This window comes from Formica exsecta, unplaced genomic scaffold (assembly GCF_003651465.1).
Source record: "Formica exsecta isolate Colony F162 unplaced genomic scaffold, ASM365146v1 scaffold500, whole genome shotgun sequence".
Lineage (NCBI taxonomy): Eukaryota > Metazoa > Arthropoda > Insecta > Hymenoptera > Formicidae > Formica > Formica exsecta.
The window spans coordinates 891,285-909,069 of NW_021852243.1; the positions used below are offsets into that span (position 1 = coordinate 891,285).

A 17,785-nucleotide genomic window follows, 5' to 3' on the forward strand; every position below is an offset into this window, starting at 1 on the left:
AGTCTCTCACATGATTGGAGCAATAGAAGTGAAAGAGAACTTTGTACGATATGTAGAAAAAACGTCTACCTGTACTGCTGGACGACTCGCATCCCCGGGATCGTCGGACACGTGTCGCGGGCATAATTTTCGGCAGTGCCCAGCGTCGATTTGGATAGTTTCTCCGGATATTCCTAAACAAAATTATTCATATTACATGCATCTCACTCGTATTGTAATGTAAATGATAGCGATATACGAAACGCTTCATAATTATTCCGAGCGCAAACATGAAGCAAACCGTATGTTCCCGACACCGAACGTAGATAGTTTTTCGAGATAAACAGCGCGGGTATAGATTTATCTGGCTGTATGAAAAATTAGAGGAGAGGCGCCACACGGAGTGAGTTCTAAGAAGGGGTGGCCTGAAAGGAGGGTGAGCGAGTCAAATTGTTACAACTGTGCTATTTTTGGCGCGAGCGCGTAGGATTCGGAATGCGGGAATACGTCGTTCTCGTCGTCGTCGTGTGATTCACGTTCACTCACGTATCCTCAGGGATACGCGCGCCATATTACTTTGCCATCTTTTCTTTTTTTTTCCTCCGCCAACTCGCGTTGCAAATATCTTTGCGCTCCGAATGATATGTCATAATCCGTGAATCGCAAAACTCGGCGAAAGATCTGTTCGATTTGAGATCGAAAGAGTATTATAATCACGTGAATTCTCTTACATGATTTATCGTATTATATCATATTCAATAAGAATATGTTTCGAGGCGTTTTAAAATTGTTAAATTAGTTATGATTAAAAATAAGTGGTTTCTATATGGGATTTGAGCAAAAGCCATATGGTGTTTTAATTGAAATATTAATTTCGATTAAAGCATTCAGGATGGTCTTCTTCTTCGTAAGCAGTCAAAGGTCGCGTTGTTCAATTGAAGTCAATAGATCGATGTGAGAATTCAACGCACGGCTGACGCGAAATTCGTCCAATCCAAAAGAACGATGTATTTTGTCTAATTGCACGCGAATACAGATATATAAAACAGAAAACGTTTAATTCTATACATTAACTTTATAATTTCGCTCTTCTCTTAAACTTAAAAAGTCAATATAATTATATATTTTACATTAAAGCACATATTTTTCATGTTTAATGTTGAATTTTGCTATTAATTTCTGAAACTTCTCGACTTGTAAATCTGAACTTGTCCTGTGTGACATGCAAATACTTCCTAACCGGATGTTTCATCCTCTCCTTTTAGGATGTCCGTTGATTAAGCATAAAATATTAATTTGCGATAAAGATCGTGTTCTTTTAGTACAATTAATGGTTTATATTAATAGACTTATACTTTTTCAGATTTCTTTCGCAAATGTGATATTTTTCTGTCTTTTTTTTTAACATTGAATTAATCTAGGATTAATCAAATTGAATTTAATTTACTATTAAAGAAATATCAAGGAATCATACACATCGAAATATTAATTTTGATTAAAGCGTTTTATACTAAACTTACCGTATCCGACGTCGATCATCTTTTCGTGCCGGGCGCAACAAGAGTGTTGTCGCGATTCCTCGGAGGATACCTTCTTTTCGCTTCCCAATTCCTTCTCGCAGAAAGCTAAGCAAAAAAAAAATTGCAAAATAATCATAAATGAAATCTATTAAGGAGTTAAAGGAACTCAATTTATTATCGGAAGTAAATAGACCGAAATTATCAATTTTAAATAAAGCTAAAAGTTGAAAATTTGGATCATCAATCGCATGTAGTTTAGAAAACAGATATAAATGTATAACTGAAATTAAATTTCGTGATTGACTCTTGCAGCAAAAAGTGTGATTTCAATGAGTTTGATCTTCTGTTTTGTAAATTGGAGAAAAATGGATCTTATCTTACTTTGTTAACTATTATAATACCATTGTATCAAAAAATATATATATTCATGTATCTAACATAGTAGCGTCGAAATTTAATTTCATCAAAATTCTATTAATAACTGGAATGTAATTAGCGCAATTATGTATTATAATGACTATATATGGAAAGAAAGGAAATAATTCTGAACATTTACATTCTAACATCTAATATTTATCACTATGTTATAGGTTTAGATACGGGAAAAACGAAATAAGAGAAAAGTAGAGCAGGAAAGGAGACGGAGAGAGGCATTGCAAAATAATCATAAATGAAATCTATTAAGGAGTTAAAGGAACTCAATTTATTATCGGAAGTAAATAGACCGAAATTATCAATTTTAAATAAAGCTAAAAGTTGAAAATTTGGATCATCAATCGCATGTAGTTTAGAAAACAGATATAAATGTATAACTGAAATTAAATTTCGTGATTGACTCTTGCAGCAAAAAGTGTGATTTCAATGAGTTTGATCTTCTGTTTTGTAAATTGGAGAAAAATGGATCTTATCTTACTTTGTTAACTATTATAATACCATTGTATCAAAAAATATATATATTCATGTATCTAACATAGTAGCGTCGAAATTTAATTTCATCAAAATTCTATTAATAACTGGAATGTAATTAGCGCAATTATGTATTATAATGACTATATATGGAAAGAAAGGAAATAATTCTGAACATTTACATTCTAACATCTAATATTTATCACTATGTTATAGGTTTAGATACGGGAAAAACGAAATAAGAGAAAAGTAGAGCAGGAAAGGAGACGGAGAGAGGCGACGTTACCTAATCGTAAATTAGCCACGCAAACTACGGCAAGGACTGCCCACCGTCCCATTGTGCTTTGCATGCGCATTTTGATATCGAGCGAATGAATGCGTGTATCGTTCGGAAGTGAGATTCCCAGGAGATTAGGACTGCGATCTTTACAGCGCCGAAAGATATACGCCGATATCGATGATAGGAACGAGACTGTCAGTGGTGTCCACGATAATCGATCTCTTATAACAATCTCATCGCGAATTCGGATGACTAGAAACGTATTAGAAAGGAAATTGACGCGATACTTTCGTTTCTTTCTCTTTTGTCACGTGCGAATTTAAATTGTACCCGGACGGATCGGGATCGAGATAGATCGATCGCGATCAGATCGTGCTACCCACGCGGTTTGCAATCTGCGAGAAGACTGACTGTGGCCGACTGAGAGACGTCCGGCTCTCTGACAACGGCGGATCTCTATTAATCTCGTTTGGTGAACGGGGTCCGCCTCGGGGTGATGGACGAGCAGATCGTCCATCAACTCTCGCCAGTCACCACCGCCGACCTGTTTCTATTGGTCGTCCCGGGAATTTTTTAGTTTTCACCCTGGATTGCGAAGAAGCAGGAATTCGCGAGAAAGTGAGCCTCTCGTTGTCAATATTTGTCAAGACATTACCTTTTGTATTTCTTATTGCTTTATATTTAATAGCCAGTAGCTCGTAGCGCGCCGTATTGGAAATCAATCCAGATTTCTTGTTTTTATCCCGAAGACGTTTGTGTATTTACCAGGCAATTAACCGATCCATTGATTAGTTTTCTTCAGGAATTTTAGTTTAATTTGTTAATATTAGCCAATATTAGTATTATCTGCTACTGTTATATTTATCAGATATTCACTTCGTATGAATAGAAGAATTAGAAATATAGAACTGGTACACCTATGAGAGAATTGATTTGTCGCTATACAATCCGATGAAATCATTAGTTGCATGTATATGTGTATCGAACAATATCTTTGTATCCACAAGATTATTTTTCTAAGTCGTGATATCTCGATATGGTTTGACATGATATAGAATTTCTTATTTTTTTTTCTTGGGTTTTTCTAGTCTAGAAAAAGTATCTACGATTTCTTAAAAAAAATAGAATTTCGTTTGTGCGTGGAATCTCCTCCTCCCCTCTCTGATATTGCTGGAATCCGGGAGGCAGAAGAAAAAGAGGGTAAAAAGAGGAAACTATCCTTCCTTCGTACCTTCTGCGCTTTTTGCCGTACCACCGTCGTCGCAGCACGGCGTAGAGGGAGGGAGATTCGTCCGGTTGCAACATCATCGCCTCTGATTACACCGGGAGATATCTCTCTCTCTCTCTCTCTCTCTTTCTCTCTCTTTCTCTCTCTCTCTCCGTTCTCCATGCTCGTACCGGGAGATCTCTCTCTCTCTCTCTCTCTTTCTCTCTCTCTCTCCTCTTCCCTCCGTTCTCCATGCTCGTTAACACACTCCATAGCTACTGCCAAGATCGTTGAGAGGTCTGCGAGAGGTCATTATCATTACTCATAAATTACCGCGCGCGCGCGGATCTCAATTTCGTTCGCCGCAACCTGCGGGGGAACGCTATTTGACAGAACATTCAGTGGCGTATTAAGGGGATGCGAAATAGGTGACTCCCCTCGCCGGATAACAGATGAATAAAGGGAAAAGAGAAAAATGCGCGTTTATTATACTTCTAAAATAAATCTTTTAAGGATTTACAAATAAATGTAGAAAGGAGAGCGGGTAACAAAAAAAAAAAGTACGCTGCTCTCCGTTTTATATTGAAAATTGATATTGTAAGAATGGAAAATGTGCTAATTTTACAGGAGTAAAAAAGCATCACAATTAAGTAATATCTTTGATTCCATTTGCAATGAGATATTTTTTGTAATTTATATGCCATGACATGTATGCTTTTTAAATTAGAAAAATGTAAATCGAAAGAATCAGAAGTATCAGTACAAGAATAAATATAAACTTTTTGATGTGTGATTACAGAATCAAATCAGAAGGATGGAAAACGTGCATGAGTCAGATGCTGATAGTGGAGACTGTGTCTAAACATAATCCAATTGATTGTGAGACGTTGCCATCTTTATTTTAGAAACCACCTTTAATCGGGAAGACACTTTTGTATTTCTACAAGTATTAATATCGATATTAGTATTATTAGTAGATATTTATTCATTTGTCAAGCAAAATAAAAAGTTTACATAACTAAGAAAAACATAAAAGTAACGCGTCGAACTTATAAAAGTAATATTTTTTTCTGTTTCAATTTGTCCGAGCCAGAATTATTGTAAAATCATGGTACAGTAAATTTTTTAAGAATAAAATTATACAAGAATTATATCACTGAATCATTAAAATGATTATTTTTTAAATAAAGTAATCTCTCTCGAAATATTTATTATGCGAATTTTAATTCGTATACGCTTAGATTGAGATACAATTTTTATTTTTTCGGAATAATAAAATTTATTATTTGACTACTTTTTTTTACAATTGCATTGATAAGAAATAATAAATATATTTTGATTAATTTCACGCTTGCTAAAAGACAATCTAATACGATTGTATGATACATAATAAAGATATATTAAGCTTCCCTATTCACAAATTATATATATATATATAAAGTTTGTAAGAGAGAAATATTTAATTTATATATGTTATATATTAATTTTTCAAATGTCTATATTTTCCTCATTTGATTATATCTTTTGTGCAAAAATGGACTTCATAAAGTTATTTTTTACATATATCTATATGGACAAGATGAATAATTAAAAATAAATTTTAAAAAAATTTAGGAACCGAATTTTTTTTTTGTAAATATTAAGGAAGTTTGGATGTATATGTATATATATTTCTAAATCTCTAGACTATTTTTAAATTTACCTGTTACAATTTTTGAATTTTTTCTTACGTAGAAAATTAGATAAGTGATCGTCACGTAAATAATTGATATTTAATTTAATTATTTAATTTAATTATATTTAATATCGTTTCATAAATTTTTATCAAAAGACAATCCTCAAGTTAGAGTGCATTCGAAAATCTTAACCGTGAAGTAGAGTAGCATTTAATTGATTAAAAAGAGCAAAGATTTTTTATTTATTTATTTTTTTTTTTTGTATATAAGCAAAGAGAAGCCAGACATCACGACCCGTTTTTAGGCGATCTAAACTGGAAACGATACGTCCTCTGTAGACATAGAAATGTGGACATTGAACTACGTAGCCAATGTCCACGAATGTTCTCAGTGGGTAACTCATTCCATTCTAGCATCACTATACATCCGACTGTGAATATATTGAAAATGTAACAGAATTGCTTCGAAAAATAAAATAGGACTGCTTTGTGGCCATTGATCACGCAATTACAAGTGAACCATGCCTCTATATAAAATTTTATTTGTTCTCTTACAAGCTCTGTCGGACGCACTGATTGGCTGCAAGAGAATCCTAGAAATTCCCTATCCGATAGCCAATCGATACGTCGGTCAAACTTATCATACGAGACTTTATTTACCGTCGTCCCACAAATTCTGCTACGAATTTTATCCAATCGAATCTCTCCTTTTCGCGTTAGAAAAGATTACTTGTTTATTACGTACGATTTTGACAAGGGTTGAGGTAAAAATTTGTGCACCGTTCACTTTTCAGAAGAAAAATTAAAGAAGACTAGATGAAAATTGTCTCATTGGTGTGGCATTTTATTGATATTTTCCCGATGTTCCCATCGACCTTATTTATATCGCGGTGTTGTTTATACATGTCATCATAATTTTTACAAAGTAGACGAGGCTACGTTTAGCTCTATCTATTGGCGAAGGCGACAAGTATCATAATTCTGCTTATTATATGCATGTGTGTGTAACGCTATTCTTTTTTTCATACATATATGTATATATATATGCATATATATATGTGTCTAAATCCCGAAACGAAAAACATCGGCAGATGGCTCGAGATCTATGTTGATGATTAATAATGCCCAGTCTCAGAAATTGATGGCATTAAGAACGGCGAAAAAGCGCGGAAAAACAGCGGCGGAATAGCAGTAAGTGCGGACGAAAAACAGCGAGCGATCAGCTCCGACGATCGGACCGACCGACCAAGATCGACTCGGATTGTTAATCGAATTTGTTGCTTCGAGAAGGAGAGGGCCGTCCGTGTGTCGAAGTGGTAGCCGCGAGAGAAACATGGCGTTTGTTTCTCACGTTGTTGTACCACGACCAAGTGTCGCTGCCTGATAGAAACTCGATCGCCGCCACGCTTCGCAAATCCGCGGATCGACGGACGGGGACAACCCCGTCGTGGGTCGATCTCGTCGCGACACCCTCGTCTAGGGTGCGCTCGATGCCCGCGTCACGCCGGACTCGAGCATGAGGATAGATTGCATCCGTGTCCCCTGAGATGCCGATAAAGATCCCCGAGACAAGCGCACAATGACGTCCCGCAGTTACACCAAGTCATACAGTCGTAAGGTCAGCAGTGTAACGGCCGGCAGTATTCAATTCGATAAGCTCTTTCGCGAGAACAGCAATCGGCCCTCCGCTGCCAAGTCAGCGGGCACTGTTGGCAAATGGGGTGTAACATCCTTCACGTCTATCAGGAGTACGAATATCAATGGTACGCACTTATTCCAGTATGTTTACGTTAGATCTGATATAACTCGCTGTGTCAATATCATGCATTGCTGGACGCAAAAATATACTTCAGCTTTACAAGTATAGCAAGATTTTTATCTTTTATGTAACAAAATTTATAATTGTTAAATTTTATACCCTGAAACATTATTGTTCTTTATATCTGAAGTTATTTCCACAATTGTGCGAAAGAAAAATTCAAAAATTTTAGCTATAAAAATACACAATTACATATAAAGTTTTTCTATATTTCATGACAAGAGTATTAAACCGCTAATCTGAGTATAATTCTGATAATAATATAAATGTAATGAATCAGGCAATATACATTTTTTTTACATATCTATAATCAATTCAATCATCAATCTTTATTATTGAATGATAATTTTAATAATAAATTTACAGGACATATTTCAAACTGAATTTTAGACTGATAATTAGTTGATCTTACACTAATGTGATATTATTTTATGTTTCAATATTAAACAATATTCAATATGACACTATATGATTGCAATGTGCAGAGTCTGAGAATTTTAACAATTGATAAAAATTTTCAATACAATGAATATCAAAAGTACAATAATAAATTATAAAATTATTGTATCTTGCACAATGCAACATTTATATACAAATGTATTCTATTTTGTTGTTAATAGAATACATGTAAATAAATATATGTGATTTTATATATCTTATAAATTATCATTAATCATAAATATTTTTATCTACATACAACATTAATTATTTTTGGAAGAAAGTTTTCAGGATATATTAAAAATTTTTATAAGATATTGTAATATGCTTAACAGACTATCAATTTTAACAATAGGAAAACAAATAATAAATAGTTCTTATATAAAATTATCGAATTTACAAGTATTGCAAAATATTTCATTTTCAGGGAGACGAGATGATATACATAATACATTTGGCGCAAAGAGAATGAAACTCGATTATGGAAATCAGAATCGCGTAAATTCTGGAAAGGATCCGTTCTCTTTTGAGACCGATCCGGATAACAAATCGGACGCTTCTCCGGCGGTTGTAAAGCCGAAAAAGTTCTTCAAAAGCAGAAATGCCCCGCCTGTGGTGGAGGAATCTCGCCAGGATGTAGCAATTTACAGACAAGTACCTGATTCGCAATACGGTAGAGCTCGTATCCCGAAGCAACCTGCGCAGCAGCCAACGCAGAAGCAGCAACAGCAGCAGCAGCAGGCTATAACGAAAGTATCACATGCTCCAATTAAGAAAGTAGTAGAAAGTTTAGATAGTACCAGTACTCATGATATCTCTAATCGAGAGGAGAGCAAACCTCCAATTGTGTTAAGAATATGCAAAGGTACAGCACGATTGGTTTGTGGAGACGTGCATCAGGATACTCAGGAGCTGGAGCCCGACACCTACAGGATTTCCACTCCCGTCACTAGTCCGTCTAAAGTGGACATCGAACGTAAGACCCTCAATACGGAGGCGCCGCTCAAATCTGATCATAGATCTTTGCGTACGCATCAACCTACCGTCTCGACTGTATCGATTCCCTTAGAGAACTCGGACATGAGGAGGACCACTCGTAGTCGCGCGAAGAATCTGCACTTGGACTTAACGGCGACGAGTCCCGCCGTGGCGCCGTCGACGACACCGATAACTCCCAATTCGCATGGTTCCGGTCTCTCTCTAACACTGAGAAAATCCGTGACGGACTCCAATAACACACTCATATCTCATTACGATATCGTTAAGACTGACTGCAGCTCAACATATTCCTCCAAACCAGTGATTGAACCGTTGATCGGACGCGATCAACCGCTACCAACCACGACTCAGGAGCTAATCGATATACTCTCGAGCGACTCCGATACAAAACCAGCATCAGCACCATCATCGCAGCTGCCACCTCCATCATCGTCATCGTTACCGCCTCCACCATCATTACCGTCACCATCACCATCACCAGTAATACCCAATGATAATGATAATGCAGAAAATATAACTGCAGAAACATTGGAAAGTGTTGAGAGCCAAGTTCAACATTGCTCCATTGATATCCTGACCAATGAAATTGTGGTACCTGTTGTGCGGCCTGAACCCGTTGTGATAGCGCAACAACCCGAACCGGAGGCAGAACTCGAGCCCGAATCACCTGAACCGGAACCATCGGCTCAAATCGGAACGAACAACATTGTAACTATCGAGACTACCGTCGCTGCCACCACAGCCGCCAAGACTTTGGTAGATCAAGATTGGTTCTCGGGCAGTGATGATAGTGAAGGTGCTAGTGGAAACGCCGAGAATGAGATAGCATTACATGTGACGAGTACGGTCTCTGAATCGCAAGTCTCCGATCCACCGTCGACGACGGTTTCCGCGTCAATCAAGCCTGCCGTTAAGAAAGGCAGTATCTTCAAAAGTCGTTCGACGGGCGCGACGGACGGAAATAAGAGACGAGCGTTGTATAAGCACAAATGGTGCGACAGCGACAAGGAATCGACTGCTGCGGATACGCCTACCACCGGTAACAACACGCCAACTACCACGTCTGGCTCCAGCAACGTTGAACCTGTGGCGTACGAGGAAGAGTTTGATCCCTCGCAATTAACGAGAGTCGTGACTTATCCCGCGGCCGACGCAGATTTCGAGGATGAGGCCGATGCAATCACAAGTATTCGCTGCGGTAAAAAAGTTAAAGGAGTGGGTACATTATATATATGCGCAATATATACAATTATTACATTTTTGAATATTGCTTCTTTCCTTAAAAACGTGCATTATTTATAATGAGATTATATTGATAATTGATAGCTTTCTATCAGTTTACTTTTTATCATAAATATAAGATTGATTATATATTCCATCTCTTTATACATAATATATAAAATAAAAGATCAAAGTTACACATACCATATAAAATTAAATGTAAAAAGGAATAACTTATTCATACAATTAATTTAAGTCAACAGATATATATTTAAATACTATTTTGCAGTTCTATACTGTAGTAAAGAATGTAAAGAAAGCTCATCAGATACAAGAAAGTGGAGAATTCCAAGAATTTAATGATGATGTGGAATACATTTTGGACACTTTGAGAGAAAATAATCCAAATGCTACTCGTTGCCTTTCAGCCATACGATTAGCAAGTAAATGTATGGCTCCTGCATTTCGCATGCATGTGCGCGCTCATGGAACTGTTGCCAAGTTTTTTAAAGCTCTTCATGATGCAACTAAGGATCAGGTATTGATGTTTACCATATAATAAAATCTCATATTTCTATATATCATAGGGATGGGCATCAATCATTTCAAAGAGAGAAATAATCTTGAAATACTAATATATAAACAAGAAATGTATAAAGGGGAAAGACAAAAATAATATGAACAGTTTTATATTTCGGTACCTGGTTTAAGGAAGAAAAAAGGGCAATGTCTTTAATATTTATAATTTAATTTGTCATATAATTAGAAAAAGAATGAGAAAACAAGTGAAAATGCAATCATATTTCTCTTTTAAATTTTCCTTCTAAAAACCTTTTTGTAGTGTAATATATAATGTACAAACAAATTAGAGGTGGGCAAAAACCGTTGATGTTTACTTATTAGCATATTGCATTATAAAAAAAAGCTTTTATTATATATATATAATTTGACTTTTTATTATTAATTATAAATTGATATTGTTATCTCATTACAGAGTCTTGGTTTATGCACAGCAACAGTAATGTTTGTTTTAAGCCAAGATCGTCTAGCTATGGATCTAGATCGCGATTGTTTGGAATTAATGTTAAGTCTATTAGAATCTGATGCCAGTCATAAGGATGCTCTTGACGACTGTGGTCTCAGTCATGCTGAATTATTAAAAAATAAAGAGAAAGTGCGTCAGTTATGTGCTGATATACAAGCTCAAGGACATGCTAAGCACTTAAATCTAGATAATATCACTGTAAGAGAACAATTTCTTCCCACTATATTTATTTTTATAAATTATTACTTTCATATCTTTACTCTTACTTCCCTGAATAATTTATAATGTATTATATTTAACAGGTTGGTCAGCTTGCTATGGAGACACTTTTAAGTCTTACATCAAAGCGTGCTGGAGAATGGTTTAAAGAAGAATTACGAGAGTTAGGCGGATTGGAACATATTGTAAAGACAATTCGAGAATGCCACCGCCATATTAACAGCCAGAATGTCTTAACATCTGGTTGGACAAATCCTTTATTAGATAAATTACGTAAAGTTGACAGATGTTTACGTGTATTAGAAAATGTAAGTAATATTTTTTATTTTGTTTTTCTCTCATATATTTCATATTGTGACAAATAGCTAAATATTACAATATTTTCTTTAGGTAACACATATGAATGAAGAGAATCAGGTGTATTTATTAAAGTACGAGGAAGGAGTATTAGTAAGCACATTAGCAAGTTTATATCACTTATGTGGACAAGAGATTCCCATTTATCCGACAACAGATCCAAGCGATAAAAGTTCTATTGGTGCTGTTGTTAGAGAATGCCTCTTTGCGATTATTAAAGTTCTCATCAATCTTACTCATCGGTTTAATAGAGGATGTATGATTTTTTTATACTTTTTCATATTATTAGTGCAAGCAGATTAAACTGCAGCAGTTATATATTTATCCACTCATTCCTCAATTAATTAAATTTTTAAAATTAATCTGTATATAAAATGCATTAGTATAATATTTATCATGTTTATACAGCTTTCGGTAGCAAATCGGTTGGTGCACAAGTTGGCGTTTTGGATTGTAGTCTGTTTCTTTTATTACGTGTGCCTGAATCACTTCCGGAAGAAAAGCGGTTCGACATGATGATGCTAGCGTTAATATTATTGATAAATTTAGTAGAGCAATGCGATGATAATAAACAGCTATTCATTGAATCGAAAGCACCTCCATCATCAGAAAATATTTTTGATTGTAGGTATTCCCAATTTATAGAGTTTCTCAATGTAATGTCGATCGCGCGATTCTAATTTCTTCTTTTCTTTATGCACGTAATTTCAGCGGAGGAAAGCGGCGTGGGATCCTTAATCGATTTGTTTTATAAGCAAGAGGAACTTGCGCGTGCCGAGGAACAGAAAACTGATGCCATTCTAGATGGAAAGAAAGATTCTGAACAAACAGAAACTGTATCAACTACTACTAAATCTCAGGAGGAATTTATTGAAGAGACCGTCACTAAATGTTTGTATCATGTTTATTTCCACACGCATGCATACATATCTGATCGCGTTTTTTATATTCCTCAGTTTCTTATATATATATATATTAATAATATACATAATAATACAGTCTCAAAATGAATGAGTCAAAGTGTAATCGATTCTTTTTTATTAAGGAAAATGTCAAAAATATACTATATTTATCCCGTATTTCTTTATTTTAATTTTGTATATTTTTTTTAAATATTATGTATAAAAATAAGTTTACTTATAGATGACTTGCATATCATTTACTCTATGAATTGTTATAATAATTTTTATCTAAAGTTATTTGATATAAAATAAAGAAGAGGTGACAAAAGCCCTCCAAATTGTTATTGAAGAAAAAGAAAATATACAAGATACATATATATATATAAATATCTATATATATTATTAGAACAATATGCACTTATAAGTTTTGATTGTAATTGATTGCATAAACTTATTTTTTATAGTATTACAAAAAGCTGGACGACATATGGAGCACACATTAATTGGTGCATACGTAGTGCTTTTACTTGGATACTTAATAATGGATAACAAGGTAAAAATTAAATGTAATTACATGGAAAATTATAATGGAAGATGTAATTAGTTACTTTACTAAAATTTACATGTTTTATCTAATATATCTACATATAAAGAATAAAATACTCCGAGATTATCAATATTTCTCTTCTTTAACAAAACTTCCTTCTGTGTTCTTTAGGAATACGAGTCATTGGTACGAAATAGACTGCCAGACAAGAATTTTGGAACTATGGTATCTGTACTTCAAAAGTTCTTCAACTTTATGAATATAACGGTATCGGTAATATTGTCTTGTAGAAAATATTTTGCACCATGTTTATTTGAAAAAATACAATGTAATTTGATCTTTTACTTTGTGCACATTTATTTTAGCAGAACGAAGTAAGCAGTTGTGGAATTGCTGCTACCGAAAAGGTAATCAAGTTCCTAAAAATGTCAGATGCCAGAATAGAGGAAGAGAAGAATGAGTTACCATTGTCAGCATTAGAAGACACCAATACGATGCTTGACTTAACTTCATCTTGATCGATATGTTATATACACACTTGACAGCATTTTTTCACCTGGCGTATGCAAAGAGCCAAAGTTGTATTTGTTCAACAAAAAAGAAATTTTTTTTATTACAAAGTGGATGGACTTGTTTCATATTCATATATTTTGATACATATATTTATTCACTTACGTAATTTATTGTTGTAGGTTTCATTATTATTGATTTGGTTTATTTCTTTATTTACAAATTGGAGTTTAGGTATATTTGTAAGCTTTAAGTATAAAATAATATAACTTTGTGAATTATATATAGGGACACACATCTTTTTTGTAATTATAATTGCAGGGCACTTATCGCAATTGTTATTAATTACATAGACTTATTGTCTATGCATGTGTGGTATCTTTAAGATATCATACATATATTAATATAATTCAAGATAATAAAAAGCCACTTTTTCTTTAAAGTTAATAGATCATCAAAAAGGATAACGCGATAAGCTTCTTGCTGTAAGCTCCTTGCTCCAGCCTATACAGTTTAACTTCTGTTTATCATCTTTAAAAACATTGTATAATCTACTAAAATTATATCTATTGTGTTTTTTAAAACCTGTTAAGTGATTGACAGCATTAGGATACAATGTGATCCGCTGAAATTCAATATAGCATTATGTATAAGTTTATTTTAATATTAAAATTATATTATATGATATAAGCCTTGTAAATGTAAATTTATAAATTATAATTGTACCTTATATCTCTGCAGTTTTGGATTATTTTGTGTCCTATTAACTTGTATATGTATATATGATTATTATCACATTATATCATAATGTAAAATATAAAAAATATATATATATCTATTCTATACGATGAAATTTAAAAAATGAGATATAAGTAATAGGTTGTTATATTTCTAGAAAAACCGCTGAAAAAATGCATACAAAGAATTTGTAGTGTGTTTTTTTTAAACACATTAGTCTTGTTGCATTTTGCTGCTTTCTGCTACGAGAAAAGCCAAAAAGCATTTTCAAACCGTATATCGGCCGTAAAACGATACGCTAGAGAAACAAGGATAGAGCGTGATCCTTTTCTATCTTTTCTCTCTACAGTCTACAGTGCGTCCACGCGAGCAATGCAATCAATGTTAAGCCCGAATCACACTAGCGGCTCGCGGCTGCGATTGCGATTGCGATTGCCTCAGCCAATCAGAAAGCACCAATTGCAAGTATGATTGGAGCGTAGCAAATCACAATCACAAACGGGCTCCTACACACAGAACGCGTCAACGCGTTACACGTACCAAGAGGCGACGCGGTAGCCAATCAACTTATAACTTTTCTATTAAAGCGAAAAATTGATTGGCTATCGCGTTGCCTCTTGCCACGCTACGCTTTGATACGTCCTGTGTGCAGGAACCCTACGTATACAGACATACCTTTTCATAGAGACCGAGATTATTTCTCAAATTGGTAACCCTGAAGGCAGAGCTTCGTACGGTCACTGTGCGAGGTCTTCAATATCAATTCGGAATTTTCTCGTTGCTGTTGTCCTGCCGACCACGTGCTAGATCAGAACAGAGAGAATTAGAGAATACGTGTATATATATATTATTACAAAATTTTATTAAAAATGAATACGTATTGGAATATGCTTTATTTGGAGCATCCGCCGTATGCAACATGGTCTATTAAATCATCATCTGTGAAGGAAGCAGGTATTGTAACCTATTTCTAATGAACACGTGCACGTGTGTAAAAAAAAATATTGGGACATCCGTATGATCTTAACTATATACATTTTTGTTTATGTATTATATGCAATTTATCGTTTTGGACATAACATTAAAATTAGAAACAATATTAAATTATATATTTCTGCATACAACCTCAATCGTTTTAATGATTATAGAAATACATAAATACATAACTTGTTTGTTTTAATTTTTAGGTGTAAATATAGATGTATGTAAATTTGTGCTTGACTTGGCAATTTTTGACCTAGAATCAATGGACATTCTTCATAAAGAAGCTGCAGCATTAAGTCGCTTAATATATCGAATGAAGAACAAATTTCGTAATGATAAAGGGTTAAGAAGCATGGTTGCATTGAATAAAGCATTGATTAATTATCATAATATGGCTTTGCTGAAGGAATATAAAGACTTGCGATCTATTATTGAAATGGAAGATGGAATTCACATATTACCGAGTAAACAAATGCTAGAATATGTACTCGTGAGAACACAAGGCTTTGCAAAGCTTATGTGTAAAATAGAAAATACAGCAAAATATGCTGCACATTTCTTAAAAGCACGAATAAACTTGGGTCATGCATGGAGTATTGCTTTAATCGCTTATGCTACTGTGAGCAGGATTTGGTACGATTTTTATAAATAACTTGTGAACTCATTGTTTTTTTTGTTTATTCTGATATTAATTTTGGGTTTATTAATTTTAGGTTTTGCTCAAGACATACGCTTAAGAAATGTTGTAACTGGTACGACAGACTGTATATTTGTTCAAAGAACTTTAAGCATGTTGGTCTACCTTGGATTCCAAAGAATCAAAGCTTACCATGCAATTTGAGATTATGGCTCTCTTTAGACTGGTTAAATGTAGATATGAGGTATGTTTGTGATTATCTAATATTTTTATTAAACATACAATATTTTGTAAAATAAATTAATAAAATCTTATAATTTAGCATGCATGACACAACTGAGGAAAAAATATTTGATCAATTCACGGCAAAAGCATCGGATAATACAAATGAAATAAATTTCAATGCATCTAACAAGTTTAAAATTGATTTCCTAAAACTATCACAAGAAAATGCTTCAACCCATAATGTATCAAGCGAAGAATCAGACGATGATGATATAAATGATATTGGAGGTATGTATGTGTGTGTACACACACACACACACACACACAATTTATCATATGTAAGGTATCTTTTATATTTTTTTCTGTTTTTCTTTCTATTTTATGTCTAACAAAGTATATACATAAAAATAAAATATAGAGTTAAAGTAATTTTTATCCAGAGTCAAGTATTTGTCTAAGCAAAGGAAAAAGTTACAATTTTTTAAAAAGAAATTTTATTTATAACAGATAAAGTATAATAGATAAAGATAATTACATTGCCTTCATTATTATCATCAATCTTATAAGTACACAATAAATAAGTAAAAATTATATTTCAAAATTACATAAAGTATTATAATATGCTATGTAATTTATCTCATATACAAATAATAATAACTAATATTTCTTGTAAAAAGAATCATAATCGCTTTTTGAAGCTTTGGTAGTTTAGAAATCACTAAAATAATCCTAAGCTTTGTGTTCCAAACACTTTATTTCACTCTTTGCAATCTTTTATAGATTTAAAGTTTGACGAGTACAATTTTATTTTTGAAGCTTTGGTAGTTTAGAAATCACTAAAATAATCCTAAGCTTTGTGTTCCAAACACTTTATTTCACTCTTTGCAATCTTTTATAGATTTAAAGTTTGACGAGTACAATTTTATATTATTTCTTATGTAGAGTGTTGTCGAATGTATTTTATTTAGAACGTCGCTCTCTATTAAAGCAACTTCTATTTTACAGCTTCAAATTCTTCTATTTCTTGACTAGATTGATAATTGCTATCACAAATAAACGAACGGAGAAAATATAATTGCTATAACAAACAGAAATCTTATTTTATGATAATACATATTACTTTTTATCTTACAGAAGTAATAGCTCGAGGGACTTTTGAGAAAAGTCTTCCAAAAGTACTACCTAATACTGAAAATCCTCTATCAAGGAAGCGTAAACATGTGAACATTAACAATGAAGAGAAAACAATGAGAAAACGAAGAATTAAATAAAAAGAAAATAAAAAAGGGAATCAATAAGTGATATCAAAACTGAAAACCAAATCAAAGAAATCGAGATTGATTCAGTTTAAGTACATTTTTTATATATAAGACTGTTATACTCATTAAAATGTGATATATATGAATTAAACTGTGATAAAATAGATATGTATATCATATTGTGATATATATATTTAGTCAAAAAAATAATCTTATAAATGTAAGTTGAGATTGTATTTTTAATAAACATGTCTTTATATGTTGTGTGGATATATATTATCGTCCCATACGTTTCTTGAAATAATGTTAGATTAATCA

At 33.5% G+C, this 17,785-nt stretch overlaps 4 protein-coding genes and 1 long non-coding RNA gene across 18 annotated transcripts in view; 3 read left to right on the top strand and 2 right to left on the bottom strand.

Moving 5' to 3' along the window:
• The window catches only part of LOC115241659, a 14,443-nt gene extending 10,434 nt beyond the window's left edge, over positions 1-4,009 (bottom strand). The window contains exons 1-3 of one of the 3 annotated variants that reach the window (XM_029817522.1): positions 3,917-4,009; positions 1,500-1,604; positions 70-173 (exon numbers count right to left, since the gene is read on the bottom strand). In XM_029817522.1, coding sequence (XP_029673382.1) covers positions 70-173; positions 1,500-1,518 — 123 coding nt within the window. In that variant the 5' untranslated portion in view covers positions 1,519-1,604; positions 3,917-4,009. Of the gene's footprint in view, positions 1-69; positions 174-1,499; positions 1,605-2,691; positions 3,290-3,916 lie in introns of those variants that run through there. The other 2 variants (XM_029817521.1, XM_029817520.1) reach the window with 2 other exon arrangements.
• Positions 1-4,822, bottom strand: part of LOC115241652 — a 20,227-nt gene extending 15,405 nt beyond the window's left edge. Inside the window, exon 1 of the mRNA XM_029817500.1 lies at positions 4,691-4,822. The gene's annotated coding sequence lies outside the window, so the exon portion shown is untranslated. The remainder of the gene's footprint in view (positions 1-4,690) is intronic.
• LOC115241665 overlaps positions 1-5,040 on the top strand; it is a 30,525-nt gene extending 25,485 nt beyond the window's left edge. For 7 of the 8 annotated variants that reach the window (XR_003884946.1, XR_003884939.1, XR_003884940.1 and 4 more), the window contains one exon: positions 4,692-5,040. This is a non-coding gene — a long non-coding RNA (uncharacterized LOC115241665). Of the gene's footprint in view, positions 1-2,089; positions 2,122-4,691 lie in introns of those variants that run through there. The other variant, XR_003884942.1, reaches the window with a different exon arrangement.
• Positions 5,041-5,859: 819 nt separating this feature from the next.
• LOC115241583 (protein wings apart-like) lies at positions 5,860-14,354 on the top strand. Of its 4 annotated transcripts, none has more exons than XM_029817391.1 (11): positions 5,860-7,330; positions 8,252-10,038; positions 10,334-10,582; positions 11,039-11,287; positions 11,392-11,616; positions 11,699-11,921; positions 12,074-12,289; positions 12,377-12,556; positions 13,032-13,120; positions 13,286-13,387; positions 13,480-14,354. In XM_029817391.1, exons 1-11 carry the CDS (start codon positions 7,147-7,149, stop codon positions 13,630-13,632), a joined length of 3,657 nt encoding a protein of 1,218 aa, XP_029673251.1. In that variant the 5' UTR covers positions 5,860-7,146; the 3' UTR covers positions 13,633-14,354. The 4 variants fall into 4 exon arrangements, with proteins under 4 accessions (XP_029673251.1, XP_029673252.1, XP_029673253.1 ...); XM_029817392.1 differs by having other exon boundaries at positions 13,483-14,354; XM_029817393.1 differs by having other exon boundaries at positions 13,286-13,381.
• Positions 14,355-15,084: 730 nt separating this feature from the next.
• Positions 15,085-17,724, top strand: LOC115241570. Of its 2 annotated transcripts, none has more exons than XM_029817372.1 (5): positions 15,085-15,316; positions 15,550-15,979; positions 16,060-16,227; positions 16,306-16,496; positions 17,343-17,724. In XM_029817372.1, the coding sequence occupies exons 1-5, from the start codon at positions 15,232-15,234 to the stop codon at positions 17,477-17,479; spliced, it is 1,011 nt and encodes a 336-aa protein (XP_029673232.1). In that variant the 5' UTR covers positions 15,085-15,231; the 3' UTR covers positions 17,480-17,724. The 2 variants fall into 2 exon arrangements, with proteins under 2 accessions (XP_029673232.1, XP_029673234.1); XM_029817374.1 differs by having other exon boundaries at positions 15,104-15,316; positions 15,604-15,979.
• Positions 17,725-17,785: the final 61 nt, after the last annotated feature.